Source organism: Gymnoscopelus microlampas, assembly GCF_963454915.1.
Source record: "Gymnoscopelus microlampas genome assembly, chromosome: 4".
NCBI classification, from domain to species: Eukaryota; Metazoa; Chordata; class Actinopteri; order Myctophiformes; family Myctophidae; genus Gymnoscopelus; species Gymnoscopelus microlampas.
This window is the reverse complement of record NC_139941.1, coordinates 19,373,170-19,388,440: the sequence shown is the minus strand read 5'-3', so window position 1 is coordinate 19,388,440 and position 15,271 is coordinate 19,373,170. Positions and strand designations below refer to the sequence as shown.

At 43.7% G+C, this 15,271-nt stretch overlaps 1 protein-coding gene across 1 annotated transcript in view; it reads right to left on the bottom strand.

Moving 5' to 3' along the window:
* The window catches only part of adamts3 (ADAM metallopeptidase with thrombospondin type 1 motif, 3), a 209,088-nt gene that overhangs the window by 76,897 nt on the left and 116,920 nt on the right, over positions 1-15,271 (bottom strand). Inside the window, exons 7-8 of the mRNA XM_084055325.1 lie at positions 14,539-14,695; positions 2,549-2,654 (exon numbers count right to left, since the gene is read on the bottom strand). Coding sequence (XP_083911451.1) covers positions 2,549-2,654; positions 14,539-14,695 — 263 coding nt within the window. The remainder of the gene's footprint in view (positions 1-2,548; positions 2,655-14,538; positions 14,696-15,271) is intronic.

Below are 15,271 nucleotides of genomic sequence, written 5' to 3'. Positions count from 1 at the left end.
TGCGTGTGAGTGTGCGTGCTAAGCTTCAAATACAGCATGTTTTTTGTTCTTAAATTGAAAGGTTGACCTTTTGCTGTTGCAAAATGTTACATCCAGAATCAATGGTGCATTCATGCGTTCAACATTATTAATTACAACAGGCAGCTGGCAACATTGATATTTTCAAGGCTAAACATGCATTCCTGTAACTGTATAGTTTGAGAACATTCTACAATATTGTGTAGTTTTTCTCAGAGAAAATGGTATTGTGAACCCAGTATCGTGATTCATATCGAATCATGATTGCCATTACATTCCTAATTAATTATGACCAACACCCGGTGTAGCTTTGAAAAAGTCAACTGGGGTGATGAACGTGCAGCTGCTAAAAACTAATTAACGAGAACATCAGAGGTAGGCGTCGTTCCTTTGGGAATAATGTGTCAAGTTACCTGACTCACAGGCACACTCACAGCTCCCCTCACAAGGAACCAGTCAGATGTCATTTCCAAGGACATCTACAGTGTTTACAGTAGCACTCAATTAGGGTCTATCATGCAAATTATTTTAATCCACCTTACACATTCAAGTGCGTGCTGACAGGCTGCCTCACGCGAGAACATAATTATGTTGCTAAATGTACTGGTTGCATTGGGGTTTGATTTATAATGAGGACATTCATTTTCAGCTTAAACCCATTGTAGTCTCGCGTAGCCAGACCCCACAGAAAATGAAAAACAGCGACCTCTGCTTTTCTGATATTCTGTGGAGTCTGGCAGGAGTATAATGTTAGACTAGAGCGCAGGGAAACACCGGTTTCATGTCTGCCTATAGCGCATCACTTCCGGTTGGTGCGACCATGTTTTCATTCCCACTAACAATATTTCTACACGGAACACTAACACCACTTCTCCCAGAGAACATGGATGGTTTTGGTTATAAGCCCACTTGTTTCTATGATGAAAGAGTAATTTAAAATGTGAATATCTTTCCGTGGTTTTGTCCGCTCCGAGGACGCTATTGTTAAATTAGTTTCGGCTAGTTTCGAGGGGGGGAGGGTGGATCATGGTGGATGGACACGTGAATCCCGCCCACTACATTTGATTGGGTAAAGCGCGGCCCACTTCCTGATCTGAAGGCACGCCCACTTTTAGCCAATGCGCACTGGTTAGGACGAACCGCTCCGACAGATTCCACCGCAGGTCGGAATCTGTTCTTGAGAGATTAAACCCATTGAGACCTGGAACGCATCCGTGTCAAAAACGTTTCTTTTTTACATTATTATTACTTTTTGTAATGAAATAGTGAAAAAAGCCGATCTACAGTACACGCTAACAACACGTTGCATCACGACATGTTTCAAAGGTCCAGTGAAATGACATTTTCGGAAACGGCCTCGCAACCAATCAGAAGGTTCCATCCCTTCAGGCTATGGCATGGTAGAATCTCACTCATGTGGTGCGCCGCGTTATCGTTTGTAGCCTGCAGGCGCACGCTGGCCAAGGGAGAGAGAGACGGCCACTGTGCAGAATGTTTGTTACCAAGTTGCTTCGGTCAGATGCTGATTGCGTTTACAATGAGTAATACACCGTCTGGACGTCATCTTTGAATGAGATTCAAAACGGAGTAGCTCTGTAATTGGCTCTATGCACAGCAGCCATTTTGGAGAAAAATTGGGTCTCTTCTGACTTCCTTCACAGGTGTTACCAATGATACTAATGAAGGCTCTGTTCCATTCTGGTCAAACAGAGTCAGGGTGCTGATATTGTGCATGTTGGCTCACTAGAAATACTAGTGGGTCTAAAAGTGTGGTCCAGGGACCCTCATGGTTCCTTGAGAGGGTGTAACTCTGAGAGTGTACAAATGGAACCAAATGGACCCGGGAGGGTCCATTTGGTTCCATTTGTACACTCTCAGTGTTATGGGGGTCCTTGAAATTAACACGTTTGAGAACCACCGTGCTACACTAAATGGAACAGAGCCTTCATTAGTGTCATTGGTAACACCTGTGGAAGAAGCCAGGAAGGGGCCCAATTTCTGTCCAATATGGCTGCTGTGCATCTAGAGCCTATTGCCTCCCAGCAAACTCTCCATTACGTTTGGGCGGGCGGCCTAGCCTGGCATGGCCAGACTACTATCACTGCGTCTATTTATTTATTATCTAGCCGTGGCAGATTCGTCTGGTTTTTACATTACCGTAGCTCAGACTGTGGACAGATCCCTATGGATAAAAGGATTTGCTTGCTTGCTTGCAGATAAATTCAATGAAGTAGAACATAAAGGCCTGTCTGCTTAAAAGGTCCCCTGGAACACTAAAATCCCCAGGAAGAGGCTTTTTTCCACTAAGCACATACTGTAGTATACACATCAACAATATTACTGGCAAAGGCAGGACACAGACGCACACACACACGCACGCACGCACGCACGCACGCACGCACGCACGCACGCACGCACACACGCACACACGCACACACACACACACACACACACACACACACACACACACACACACACACACACACACACACACACACACAGAGAGATAGAGAGAGAGAGAGGAACCTACACGTGTCCTGTCTCGTGGGCGACAACAAATGCTGAGGAGAAGCCGTCTTCATGGTTGAGGGTGCAACTCCGCACTGGGTGGCACATGCCCGTTACTGGAGCATAACCTGGCAGCAGGAAGAGGAGAGGAGAAAGGGATGAGTTGACAGGGCATTGGTGGAAATGTGTTTTTGATCTGATTCATAGTGGTCAAAACAACACTAATTGCTAAAACTAGAAGCTCGCCCCCGCTACGCGGGGGCGAGCGTCTAGCCCGCGGCCACGCCCACGTAGCGCCCGCGGCCACTTGGCAACTCATATAAGTGGCGTAGCGTCATGAGGGTCAGTGGGGCCGTGGCTCGGTCAGTGAAGACCCTGTAGTGCGGATGATATGTGGCATAGAGGGGCAGATTGTAAATCCCCAGAGGAAACATCCGTGGGCTACCATTGGTTCAGCGATGTGTGCGGTCGCCCTGCGGCCCCTCCTCCTCCACCAATGTGCAGTATTGAGAGCCCTGACGTCACAACAATTGGAGCGATGGGCACTGCACTGTGGTTGGTTAGGGTACACCTAGGGCCCAGGTAGAACCCAGTTAAAGCCTGCATGGGCAAACCCAGGTAGGACCCGCCTTGGTCCCACATAAACATGGGTAGTTGGGGCCCACCTAAGGGCCAGGTAGAAGCTACTTATAGCCTGCATGGGCATCGCAGTTGGGACTGAAGTGGATGCCGCTGACATTGCTGACATGGGGTCCATATGGTTTAGCCCACCTTGAAACCATATGGGAACTACGCTGGCATGCTGGCTGTAATGCAAACGCTGCATCATACCTGCAGTGTGTAGTTTGATGTTGTGTGTGTAGCAGATATACCTGCAGTGTGTAGATCAATGTCCATATGAAAGTCAATGCCCAGCAGTGTTTTTTTTCCCCAGCAGAGTTTCTAGTGTCTCTGTCTCTCTCTGGAAGAGGTTGCACATGAACTCTGCAGCCGCACTGAGGCGCTCCAACACAAACACTCTGACATTAAGCTGCTTCACACAACAAACATCAGCACGACACTGCTGTTTGTCCAAAAGACACAATATCTCCTCTCCCACCGACGTCATGTGTTCATTTATCGACAGCCGTACAGACTCCTTTTGACACATTTTACCTCGTTTATCCAGCTCTCACTGACTCATCGGGCTGTTATTTTGCTGCGATCAAGTCAACGATGTGAGAGATTAGCTATCACAGACGGACGGACAGGGGGTGAAACATAGTCTTGCGCCATGCCTTTCGGCCTGGCGGAGACAATAAAAAAAGGAAAGTAAAGGAAATGAGCATTTCTGCAACAAAAGTAGTCAACAAACTATACTATGAAAACATGGGCCACATTGTCAAAGAATGTAAGAAAGAGGCAGTGATGTAGAAAATAGCCGATCTACAAGCTTACAAAGCCTCTCAACGTGAGGCGTTTTGAGCTTGTAGATCGGCTATTTTCACAATATGTACTTGTGGAACGGAGTCAAACAGAATGGGGGGGTCCCCAGATCAAGTACGTTTATTTGGGGGGGGGGGGGGGGGGGGGGGGCGGCGTGAAAGGGTTGATAAGCACTGCTGTAATCGGAGCGAAATTATCTGAAATTACTACATGACCATAATGCAGCCTAACATGCGTTGCACGGGGCGGTCCTGCCATGACGTTAGTTACTGTAGTTGCTGTGGAGCTACATAGTTCTCCAGAAGACACACACAAACATACACCATCTACAATGGACTAACTGAGCAGCAATATTGACATTCACCCATAGACTGTATAAATGAGATGGACAAACCCCCTCCGCTGCTTTCTACAGACCGAAAATGAATCCTTTGCTGCAGACTGTGGCTCCGCCATCTTTCACTACGCGTCAGAATGAGTTCAGACCATTATTGGTTGGGTAACTTGTCAATCAAGAGCGGGGGGCGGGGAATGAATGCTATTGGTTGTGTAGCGTGTCAATCAAATCATCCCGCCCCTCCTAGAGAATAGCCTACTTTATCGTCAATTTTATAATAAATAGAACCATAATTTAGCAAAACGCATATCCTGATGATTGAAAGGAGACTTTAAACTAGCGACTGGAAGCATATAGAATTTATGACAATTTTTATTACAGTAAGAAAATCGAGTCTGAAAGTTGGTAAAAACCCATCGGCTTGCGTTAAAATAAATTCTTTCTGAACTCACAGGTCGGCACGGGTGAAACAGCGCCTCTCGCTGGACATTTACTAAACATCGGGGTTGGCCTCATAGTAAATATCTCAGCCTTGCCCCTTGCATTCACCACACGAACGTGCATTGTTGACAAAGTGATTGCACAGCCGCTGCAGGCATGACAACCACGTTAGCGTTAGCGACATGGCAGCTATCACAGCTCCCTGTCCGTCGTCGCTGGGACTAACTGTGATGGCTACAGCAGTAACAGCAAGCTGTCTGCGATGCCATTGTCTGGAGACTGCTCTTAGCGCGACACGACCAATGAGAGTGAGCGCTGTAGTTGTTGCTAAGATACGGTGGCGTCTCTGCCCCATAGCTTGTAGATCTCTCACGCATGATTGGCGTAGGCTGCGTTGCCAGGTCTGACTGTTTGTATAAGCGATTTTGGGCTTATTTGGGTGCACTTTTGGGCTCGTTTCCATAGACCACGGCAGCGCTTATTTCTTTCCCGTGACCGATGTGGCAAAAAAAGTGCAAAACGAACCATCCGGAAGTAAATTGCGAGATGAAATATATAGCACTTTTTGATTATTAGAGAAGGAGACACATGTGAAGGTTGAAAATGAAAGGTAGGAGATTATATAGTTTTTCATGAGGGATTTTTGTAGCAAGTTGTGAGAGAATTGGGCCGCTCCTGTGGGCGGGGGGCTGATTAGAACCATTGGGGTTTGAAAGGAGACGCTCTCTGTTTGAGTGATAAGATATTCACTCATATATATATTTTTTTGTATTGTAATAATGTCAACTGAATTGAATTAGGACAGGGTTATATGACTTAAGATCATTAAACACTGGCTGTGAACAGCGCCTGTCAAAACACCCGCCCGCATTATTGTCAATGCCTACCCCACACGGGCAGCATTAGAAGCGTGCCAGAGCACACTGACGCCCCGCCCGCCATTCTATTTCCCGGCGTTACTGTGCCGGGTAAAAAAAAATGGTGTGTCTTTTCAATAGGTGTTACCACTCCCTTCAGCGCGGACCACTGCTCCTGATGGAGAATAAGTTGTGGTGCTAGAGTTCATGCAGGGTATTCTCTAGTACTCTATACTTTTGCAAACCTGAGGCTAGTCCTTGTGCCAGCACTGAGATTCTGACAAGTCAACTGATTCCATGTCATGATATGACCTTGTAGCCTTTAGCCTTTAGCCTTTAACCTCAAGCTCGTCTTAAGCCCCTTGCACACAGAGTCTGCTTTACTCACACCGGAAAAGACGGACGGGGAATTAAAAAAAAAACTTCTCTATGACCTCTCGAAAACCTACTCTGAAGGTTAATTCCAGCGACACAGTCTGCATTTTCACAAATTGAGAAACAACTTGACCAGAGATAATAATTCAGGCCGGGAGGCATACACCCACACAGTTCACCCTACCCACACACTGCACGCATACAGTACATACATGCACGCACATGCATGCACGCGCAGGCACACACAAACACAAACAAAAGATGTGTCATGGACAGTCAATTTTGATTGAGGTGCTTATTTTTCTGTAAAAAAAAAACATTCCATCTCATAAAGGCATAATAGCCACAACAAAAAACTAAAGTGTAAACAGAGTGTTACATTACAACTTAGAGGGAAGACTATCTTATGAAACTACTTATGAAATGTTTCATTTTCGGTCAGAAATAGTTATACATCCATATAGGAAAGGTTAGCTTTGTACAAACAGTATTTCAATATTGGCGTGTTACAAATCTTACCTCTGTTCAAGAGCTGAATGGCTGAAACGACTTTACATATGAACTGAGCTATTTGTCTAAAGTTTGCAGGAGCGGCTCGTTTTGAACAAGATGCCTCAAATCATGAATGCAGTGTCCGATTGCCGTGAAACTTTGCACGCACATTCCCACTAGACCGAGGATGAAATGTCACCCTTTTCACATTGGCCTATCATAGCGCCACCAGCAGGCCAATTTTTTGGAAAACCATTTTTTATATTACTTTTTTTTAAATTACTACACACATTATGTCTATAGTCTTGACTGAATTCCGAACATTGCTGGCCCACAATAATCTACCTGACCTGGTGGAGACCTGTGCTCCGAGGAGCACTCTTTCTAGTTATTACATATATATTTTGAAATATTTGACAGACAGGCCAGGCAACACAGGCAGTCAGGCCATCAGCAAATTCCCCAAATCTCCTGACAGCCAGTCCGGGCCAGAAATTGACAGATTACATTTTATCTTCGCCAGGGGGGCAAAGGTTATGGTGTGTGTGTGTGTGTGTGTGTGTGTGTGTGTGTGTGTGTGTGTGTGTGTGTGTGTGTGTGTGTGTGCGTACATTCGTGCGTGCGTGCGTGCGAGCGTGCGTGCGTGCGTGCGGACCTCAATTCCCGAATGTTTCTCAAATCGGTCAACAACAATGCAATATGAAAATAAATGAATAAATAGAATTCCATCAACGGTGAAAACGTCTGTTGTTTATGGTTTTGTGTCGTTAAAAATGATTTCATTTCAAACCATGTCATGCAGCCAACACAGGAGCGCTTCATGTCCCTGTGCTTTTGACATTCATTTATCAGATGTGATCAAAATCCAGCGATGAAGTGGAGGAAACCCTGTGGAATAAGTGATTGTTGGATGATTTCCCCACAGACTCCACTGAAGTTCATTCTGCTTTTGATTAGCGAGTTTCTACAGGGAGCCACGGAGCCCATTATCTCCTGATGACTTTTCGTGGCTCGAAGACATAACGAAAACTTGACGAGGGAATTATGTTTGTTGACGGTCTCTCGTAGACGCTAAGCAGCCATCGGCGAGGATGCGGGTGTTTTGTTATTTGTTTTAGCCTCCACACACTGTAGATTTGGCTGGGGTTTGATGTGGCAGTGGGGGCTCTATATCATCTTAAGGGAGATTTATACTTAGTTGCACGCCGGCATGGCACACCGAAAATAGCCAATCTACAAGCTCACAATGCCTCGCAGCACAACGCATTGTGAGCTTGAAAATTGGCTATTTTCGGTGTAAATCAGGCATTACTCACCCACACACATACACACGCCTGTAACAAGACCGTATTACACAACAAGGCTGCAATATAAATGGCTTGATTGTGCCGTGGATGCCAATGAGAGTGACGGCTCAATCCATTTTTTCTTCCTCCATCTTTGGGGTAAATCAGCTGCTGTTCAGTGGTGGAAAGTAACTAAGTACATATACTCATGTAAGGTTTTACTTTACTTGAGTATTTTCATTTACTTTGCGGATTTATCAATACGAGACATACGTAAGCCCTGTATTATACTTCGGATTTTGGGAAAGGTTTGACCGATTTAGAAAAATGTGTTACTCAAGGAAAATCTTGAATGGAGGACTTTAGTGCATTTCTACACTGTGGTATTGCTACCTTTAATGCAAAGTGCAACAGAAGAAGAAAAACCCTCTTCCACCACTGCTGCTGATTGACTGTTGCGCCAACAGGCAACCTCCTCTGCTCTCCGCTTCCTGACAGGAGAAAATAAGAGGGAAGTATAATGGGTTTGTCTCCTTCTACTGTACATCATATAGTCAGCTGTTCCTCAATGTAATGCAGGGAAATGTAAACACGGGTAAGACTTATAGATCTTGGGTCCATTATGTCAGTATGATGCCATAATAAATATAAATGTTTTAATGCATTATAATACCGTACTTGTTTGTGTGAAATCGTTCCAATTACTATGCTTAAAGCTTAAACTTTCCTCTTCTACCCCGGATTTGAACCCGGTTTCCTGCTTAAGTGCTGATTTTGTTTCACCATTGAGCTAATAGAGCCTGCCTGCTTGCTCAGGGGATACATTTAATCTTGACGTTCAGATCCTGTGTTTAGGTGAGACATGATCTTAAGACACGATCTAAATGTCTCAATAGAAGAGCAGGGAGACAAAATACAACCAAACCAATTGTATAATATTGTATTAACATGCTCTACCATACAGATTGGACAAAGTTGCATAGTGCCGCTTTAACACTGCGATCACTGTTATTAATCCGAATTGTTGATAATGACGATTTTTTTGGTGGAAAACGCATTTATAATTCTGTTCAGCTTATCAGTGCATTATCTTTGGCCAAATTGCATGTAATGTTCCCTGTGACTTCATTGGGTGTGATGGATGGGGAGATATGTTCTGCACAGTGTTCTGGTTATTAACCCTTGTGTAACTGTGCAGCCCTGGAGGTTTGCCCACTTCCTACTCTGTCAGTTGCCTAATTATACAGTATGTAAACGGAATCCCTAGATAGACCATCTGTAAGATAAGGTCTTCTTCATTATATTATGGTGATTTAACAAAATGCTCTTGGCTCACCTGTCTTAGTTTTACATAATAGTACATCTTTGAAGAACTTGTAAACAGTGGTGTAAAGTAACTAAGTAGATTTACTCAAGTACTGTACTTAAGTACAATGTTGAGGTACCTTTACTTTACTGGAGTTCTGTCTTTAATTTTACTTTTACTCCACTACATCTCAGAGGCAAATATTGTACTTTTACTCCACTACAATTATTTGACAACTTTAGTCGCTAGTTACTTTGCAGATATACATTATTACATTATAAAACACACATTAACCACTTTAGTCCTATGTTATACCTAAAATAGCAGACCTACAAGCTTGTAGATCTGCTATTTTCAAACATTTTAGCACTTTTACTTTTGGTACTTTAAGTACATTTTGATACCAATACTTATACTTTATTCCGGACTTTTACTTGTAACAGAGTACTTCTACATTGCAGTATTGATACTTTTACTTAAGTAAAACAATTTGAGTACTTTTTCCACCACTGCATGCAAATGTGTCTACTGATGGTAAAGCATGATTTATACTTCATCATACAATAGCATATCGTTGCTGTCGGGAGGAATCCTTGTATCTCCATATTTCAACTGTTTATGTGCTTTCATAACATAACTCTATCCTGAAAAAAAAAATGTACGCGATCTTCTGTTCTTTAGTTATCGGCAGTTCAATATATCTTGTTTTCACCAAAAACGCAATCTGGGAAAAGAAATCAGAGGTAAATGTGTTTTTATACATCTGATCATTTGTTTAGATCACGTGATTTCCGGGTGTATTCTTCCCCCGGGAGTCCTCCTAGGATCAGTCACAGGTTGCGGAATCACTATCGTAATCACTGAAAACACCCAAAACGACGTCCATGGAACTCAATGGCAGTGAAGCGTTGGATTTGAAATGACTTCTATAGATGTCAATGGCAGTCAATGTGTTAACAGTCGCACTCCTAGTTGAGAGAGAGAGAGAGAGTTACAACACTCACTCACTCTCTCAGTAACTCCCGCCCATACCCATGCAATTTCAGATTGATCGGCCCACCCACTGAGAAGAAAAATGGAAATTCAGAAAGTCAACTGTATATAGGAGTCCCAATCCTTTGTGGGAATGCTGAACTCATGCTGACACGGAACGATGCACAATGTCACACTGACTGATGTCCGACTCTCACTCGTTTGCTCGACTTTGCTTTGCACTCTGACTTTGCCATCCTTTTTCAAAAGAATAAATCCATATCAATATCCACATCAATATTGAGCGTGGCGGTAGTTCAGGCAGGTATGGAAGTCAAGCCGGGTTCCCCCACTCATACATCCTTCAATACAGCCACGATCCTAATGGTTCCATCTATGCGGTCTATTTAGTTGCAACGTGTACCTCATTGACAGCGCTTCAGTGATCAAACTCCCTAAACAACACCAGCTTCCTCCTGTAGTAGCATTACGTTTCTGTCATGCTTGCGCAGATTATTCTGTGGTATCATGGGGGCAGAACCACACCGCCAAATGCAATATCGTTGCAAAAAAAATGGTTTTCATCTTGACGAGAGTGAAATAAAGAAACGGCCGTATAGGGCCTGTCACTATGACTCAGACATAACCATAAACAAACCAGCGATCTCCATAAATGGGCATAAAAGGGACAAGAACTGACAGATACAGAAATCTCCATATATGGGCATAAAAGGGACACAGACAGACGGGTACAATGGGTACCCTCTGTCAAGCGCAGCTTGCAGCGCGGAAAAAGAGGACGCTCTACGTTTTTCAGCGTTTTTTGTTTTTTTTCCGCACGGTTTGGTGCCCCTCCAAAGGGTTGGTGCGTTGTGCTTCAGCACCTCAAGCCCGTTGGATAAGCCACGACTGCGCGTCCGACAGCCGAACATCTGCCAGGTCTCTCCCCATCCACTGTCATTCTATGGACGCTCCGCCCCCTTTCTTTCATACAGCAGAATGGAAGTGGATGGGGAGATGCATGGGAGATGCGTGGCAGACGCGCGGCGGTCGAGGCCTGTCGTACATGTGCTAATGCAAAGCAATTGAGCTTCCGCATTCCTCCACAGTAAAACTGTTAATTGAATGTGCTCCCTCCTCTTGCGTCTCCTCTCTAATTACTTCTCATCACAAACACGGAATGGTACACAAATAAATGCAGGTTGAACCGGTGCTAAGAGCACACAGCCCAGGTCCAAGGCACGCTGATTGAATTAAGGTCCCAAGAGTCCACACATCAATTAGAATCAGTTAGGAGTCCTGCGTCTAGGCAGAAACCTTGTATCATCCATATGCGAGTGCCGCGCTATGAGCTTGTAGATCTGCTATTTTTGAAAACTCGTGAAAATGTGTGCAAAATCTTTGAATATATATATTTTTAAAGCGAACATTTTTAACTAAAATCTTTGCTTCTGGAGGTCCCTGGAACAAAATATTTTGATGGGGGTCCGTGGCCAAGTATACATTTTGGGGGTCCTTGACATGAAAAAGATTGAGCACCACTGATATAGAAACATATGTTTTTCAGAAAACTGTTGAGATTTAGGAGACATGTAGAATCGGTTTCAGGCCTTAAGTGAAAGTGGTCATGTGTGTCTGTGGGTTTTATAAATATTTAACTACATTGGAACGGAGGTTATTTTTTCCTGGACATGCATGGTTTCCGTATACAGATTGTGTACCTGTCACAATGTGTTTATTGTTTGGATTGGGCTGCTGTGGCGAACACAAGCAGGAGGAGGGCAACATGTCAATATCTGCTGCACATTGTGAGATTCCCTACGGCTCCAAGCTGTTCCCGTCACACTTGAGTGCCATCAATTTGAGATTAAGCCCTGGGATGCTGTTAACCCATTCAGACCTGAGGCTGATGTTTTCTAAATCCTTTTTTTTTTACATAAAAAACTTTAAAAAAATAAAAAATGTAAAAAAAATATGACAAATATGAAAAATATGAAAAATATAAAAGAAATATAAAAGAAATATTAAATATCTAAATATTTAAAAAACAAAAATATCTCAACATATTTGTTCCATAGATCCCCAGAAGCAAAGATTTGAGTTACAAACGTTCGCTTTAAAAATATGTATGTATTCAAAGATTTGCACACATTTTCACAATAAAAAAAAAAACAGCAGATCTACAAGCTCATAGTGCGGCCCACGCTGTGAGCTTGTATATCTGCTATTTTTGAATAGCCCAAAGAAATCTTTAAAAATGACACAACTGCGTTCCCGGTCTAAATGGATTAAGTGACATGGAGCAGACAACTGCTGGATCCAAATCAATTATACAGATCAATACATGCATGTCCTGTATGGGATTAGGCCTCTCTCTTTTTGATGTGGAACAAGAATTAAAAATAATAATCCCGTAAGGAAAATAGCGGAAAATGAAGTTAGGTCATGATCCAAGGAAAGCAAGGAAATGTATTTTTGATTGTACAACCTAAAGTTCAGGGGTTATAGGTCAAAACGTGAAGCGGCCTGTAATACGGCTATCATGAGGCCAATAGAGAGTATGCACATGCACTTTCTTTTCCACCAGGACACACCCCCCCCTCATCTGGACTGAGTGGCAAAACATTGAGCAGCATGGAGCGTTGGAGTCTGGAAGCGCTCGTTGGAAATCACTCAACGGTCCTGCGTACCACCCGTTTCTAAATTGCACATAATGCAGGAGGCAGCAGGACGTTGCGGGTATTGAAAACGAGCGCAATTCTGACACAAATAATCACCTGCGCATAATAATAATCACTTGACAGAAAGTAGCTCATAACATGACTACGGTGGATTTTTATGAAACAAAAACTTTTCAGATAGAAAGAGGATAATTCAAGCTTCCCGTACAGCTGCCACGTTGGTGAGTTTAACGTTGTTTAATACAATCAGATAGGACTTTTCTGTTTAGATGTATTACATCCAAACAGAACATTCTGATTGTATGGGCTGTCAAGGCCAGAAAGTCGTTTTTTGCCACTCAGTAGGCGTTCCTGCATAACTTCATGGTACGATGATGTCACGCGCATAGCATAGCCTCTATTTGAAAAATTTAGGGTGGAGGTTCTTTCTTGCCCTTACTGGGAGTGTGCATGCAAAGTTTCACTCCGATCGGTCCAGCGGTGTGCGTGATTAACTGTACGCAGAGACACACAGAAAGGGGTGAAAACATACTGTACTGTAATTTCCCCATTCAGGCATTTTGGTCTGACGGAGATAACAAATATCGGTCGAACCCAAATTCCCTGGGCTGGAACCATGGTATCCACACTGAAGCTGCGTGGTTCACTGATGTTGCACACAGTTGCAGACAGACAACCAGAGTACACCGTGGCGTAATATGAAAACCCATACGCGGGATTTCACCGCAAGGGGGCCCCCCTGCTGGCGAGGATTTGTAATTTCTTTTAGTTCCTCTTAGCACCAAACGGCGTGGAGAAAGTGAAAGAAGACAGAACTACGGGGCCCCCCCACCCCCCGTTGACAAGACGGTCCAGGGGGGCCCTTTTGATCTGAAAACCCATGCGGAAAAAGCTGTGTTTACGCCACTGAGAGTACATGAACCAATGTGCAGCACTTAATTAGCACTTAATCATACCCTGAAGAAGACCTACAGTATATTGTATATTGTGTCGAAATGTTGGTAAAATAACATTATAAAAAGTTATCGCATCGTGGCTACAAGCTGTGCGACCTCTTTTCTTTGCAACAGTTATATATCTCTTCCGTGGTTAGCACCTCCTCACTACCGGTGTGCGCTCCTGTTCCATTGTTTGCCAGCACTTAATTAGCACCATCACATTGTTGGTTTTCACCCGCATTACTCACTCAAAATAGGTCAGTGGAGCACGTCACAGCTCATTTGCAGCCACAGAAAAACAGCAATATGTACAGTAAATATACACACACACACACATATATACTGTATATATATATACATATACATATACATACATACATACATACATACATACATACATACACACACACACACACACACACACACACACACACACACACACACACACACACACACACACACACACACACACACACACACACACACACACACACACACACACACACACACACACACACACACACACACACACACACACACACACACACACACATGAATCAGGCTGCAGATTTCACGCGACAGAAACCACTGTGGTGTTTTGTGAATAAAAAATGACATGACACACCTGACATCACATTACCCACTGACGCACCTGACATTGTGTCCAAGGGATTTAAGGAAAATGTTGCGTTAGGCCGTTATTTGTGAAACAGCGTTAGGTATTATCATTCTAAACCTGTGTTCTTGCTGTTCTTCATATAGCCAAACAGTTAAAGAAATTGCCGATTGAGGCTTTAACATTTTTACCTTTCATGAAATGTCCGGTACCATTAGGGTTTTGTGGAAGATGTGTCTGAACATCACTTTACAATGTAATGCATGTGTGTCCTCATGGCTCTTACCCTGCATGCCGGTGGGACCGAACCCTTGGCGGGTGAGAAAGATGGCGTGGTCGTGGTGCTCCGAGTGTTCAGGGTCGGCCTTCTGCTGCACGAATGCCCAGCGGCACACGTTCTCCAGGCTCCGTGACGGGTTGCCTCGCTCGATGAGGCTGATGGACTTACAAGGCGTAAAGAGGAAGGCAAGGGAAGACACGTTTTAGACACATGCAACTCCCACTGACCTCCCAACAGCAACTCCCACTGACCAGCAGACAGCAGACTTTAGCAACAAAAAAAAGGTTAAAATCCTGAGTGTTAATGTAACTCTGAGAGTGTACAAAAGGAACCAAATGGACGCTTACGGGTTACTTTTGTACACTCTCAGAGTTACAAACGTCAATATGAACACAGATGATTTTACTGTGTATTAACAAAGACTAGTATAAAAATGGATAGAGCCCGCACACCGGATTTGGTACTAAGAGACTTTCTTTATTTGGACAACGTTTCGATCATATAGATCTTCATCATCCTGATGACCTGATGAAGATCTATATGATCGAAACGTTGTCCAAATAAAGAAAGTCTCTTAGTACCAAATCCGGTGTGCGGGCTCTATCCATTTTTATACTGTTGTTTTTTTAGCCCAGCACCCACCAGTCGATGTGCGTTACCTATTTTCTCTATTAACAAAGACTACCCTGGAAAATCTATAATAGGTCAGAGTTAAATTAACAGTCAGGATCTTGCGGAT